The 1,457-nt window shown below is 48.5% G+C and overlaps 1 protein-coding gene across 1 annotated transcript; it reads right to left on the reverse strand.

Annotated features, from left to right (window-relative positions):
* Nucleotides 1–250: 250 nt before the first annotated feature.
* On the reverse strand, nt 251–1,252 carry Cbr-col-63 (the record flags this gene model as incomplete). Its single annotated transcript, XM_045241105.1, has 1 exon — nt 251–1,252. The coding sequence occupies one exon, from the start codon at nt 1,250–1,252 to the stop codon at nt 251–253; it is 1,002 nt and encodes a 333-aa protein (XP_045100927.1).
* Nucleotides 1,253–1,457: the final 205 nt, after the last annotated feature.

A 1,457-nucleotide genomic window follows, 5' to 3' on the forward strand; every position in this document is an offset into this window, starting at 1 on the left:
ATTGATGATTTCAGTTGAGAATAACTGACGTTGTGAACAACAGACAGAGTGATTGGAGAGATCTGTGTGGCTGATAAGCTACAGAAAAACAACGATGTCAAAAAATGAAGTAGGTGTTTTCACGTAGGAATTCGTATGGGGAGCTATTAATAACTTTCCAGACATTGATAACTGAAGATGTATCTTCATCTTCATAATAAGTACAATTCCTGATTTTTCTAATAATTTATTAAGTTTACACAATTTTAAATTAAGCCATCATAGCTCTGGCAACCTTTCTTCTCTTGTATGGCTGAGCCGCTGGAGCAGCATCTTGTGTAGCTGCTACTGGAGCTGGAGACTCGTAATCGTGAAGCTTTGGTGGGGCAACTGGAGCTGGTGGTGGTGGGTGTGGAGCAGTTGGAGCTGCAGCATCATATCCAGTAGCTGCTGGAGCTGGTGCAGCAGTTGTGACTGGAGCTTCATAAGCAGCTGGGGCTGGTGCTGGAACAGCGGCTGGGGCTGGTGCATCGTATCCAGCTGGAGCCGAGTCAGATCCTCCGGTAGCAGCCATTTCGGCTGATCTTGGTGGACATGGACAGTAGGCAGCATCAGCTCCTGGAGCTCCAACTTCTCCAACATCTCCGCTTGGTCCGTCTGGTCCTGGATGTCCTGGTTGTCCGTCTGGTCCAGCTGGTCCTTCTGGCCCTTGTTGTCCATCTTGTCCATTCTCTCCTGGTTCTCCATCCTTTCCTGGCTCTCCTGGTGCTCCAACTGGACCTTGCTCTCCTGGTTGTCCCTTTCCACGTGTTCCGTTTTGTCCGTTAGTTCCATCTTCTCCTGGTGGTCCTGGAAGTCCCGGTGTTCCAGAATCTCCTTCTGGTCCGTCTGGTCCTTGTTCTCCATCCTTTCCATTTGGTCCATCGATTCCAAACTCTCCATCTGGTCCTGGATGTCCTGGGAATCCATCTGGTCCTGGTGGTCCTGGTGGTCCAGCTGGGCACTTGACATCCTTGTTGAAATCAGCCATACGATCTCCTTCAGTTGAATCTCTTCCTGGATTTCCAGCTCTTCCAATTGGTCCGTCATCTCCTGGTGTTCCTGGATTTCCTGGTGGTCCCGGTGGTCCGGCTGGACAGTTCTTTGGTTGTGGTCCACAGTTGCACTTTCCATCAGCAGATCCAGCTGATCCAGCAACTCCAGAATCATATCCTCTTCTGAATCTTCTCAAGAAGGTCTCAAATGGTTGAACAGCATCTTCACGTGGAACCATTGTTGTCCATGCATCTTCAGCAATCGTCTTGAATTCAGCGAGATCTTCATATACTTCCGATTGGAACGAATGGATATCGTGAAGAACAAATAGAGCAGCGAACAATGCTAAAAATTAAAGAAAAGGACGTTTTGTAAGCGCGTGATGTCGTCTCACCTGGAACAATAGCAACTCCACAGAGTGCAACGGCAGTGCCAGCAACTAA

The sequence above is a fragment of the Caenorhabditis briggsae genome, assembly GCF_000004555.2.
Source record: "Caenorhabditis briggsae AF16 supercontig from assembly CB4, cb25.NA_164, whole genome shotgun sequence".
In the NCBI taxonomy this organism is placed as follows: Eukaryota; Metazoa; Nematoda; class Chromadorea; order Rhabditida; family Rhabditidae; genus Caenorhabditis; species Caenorhabditis briggsae.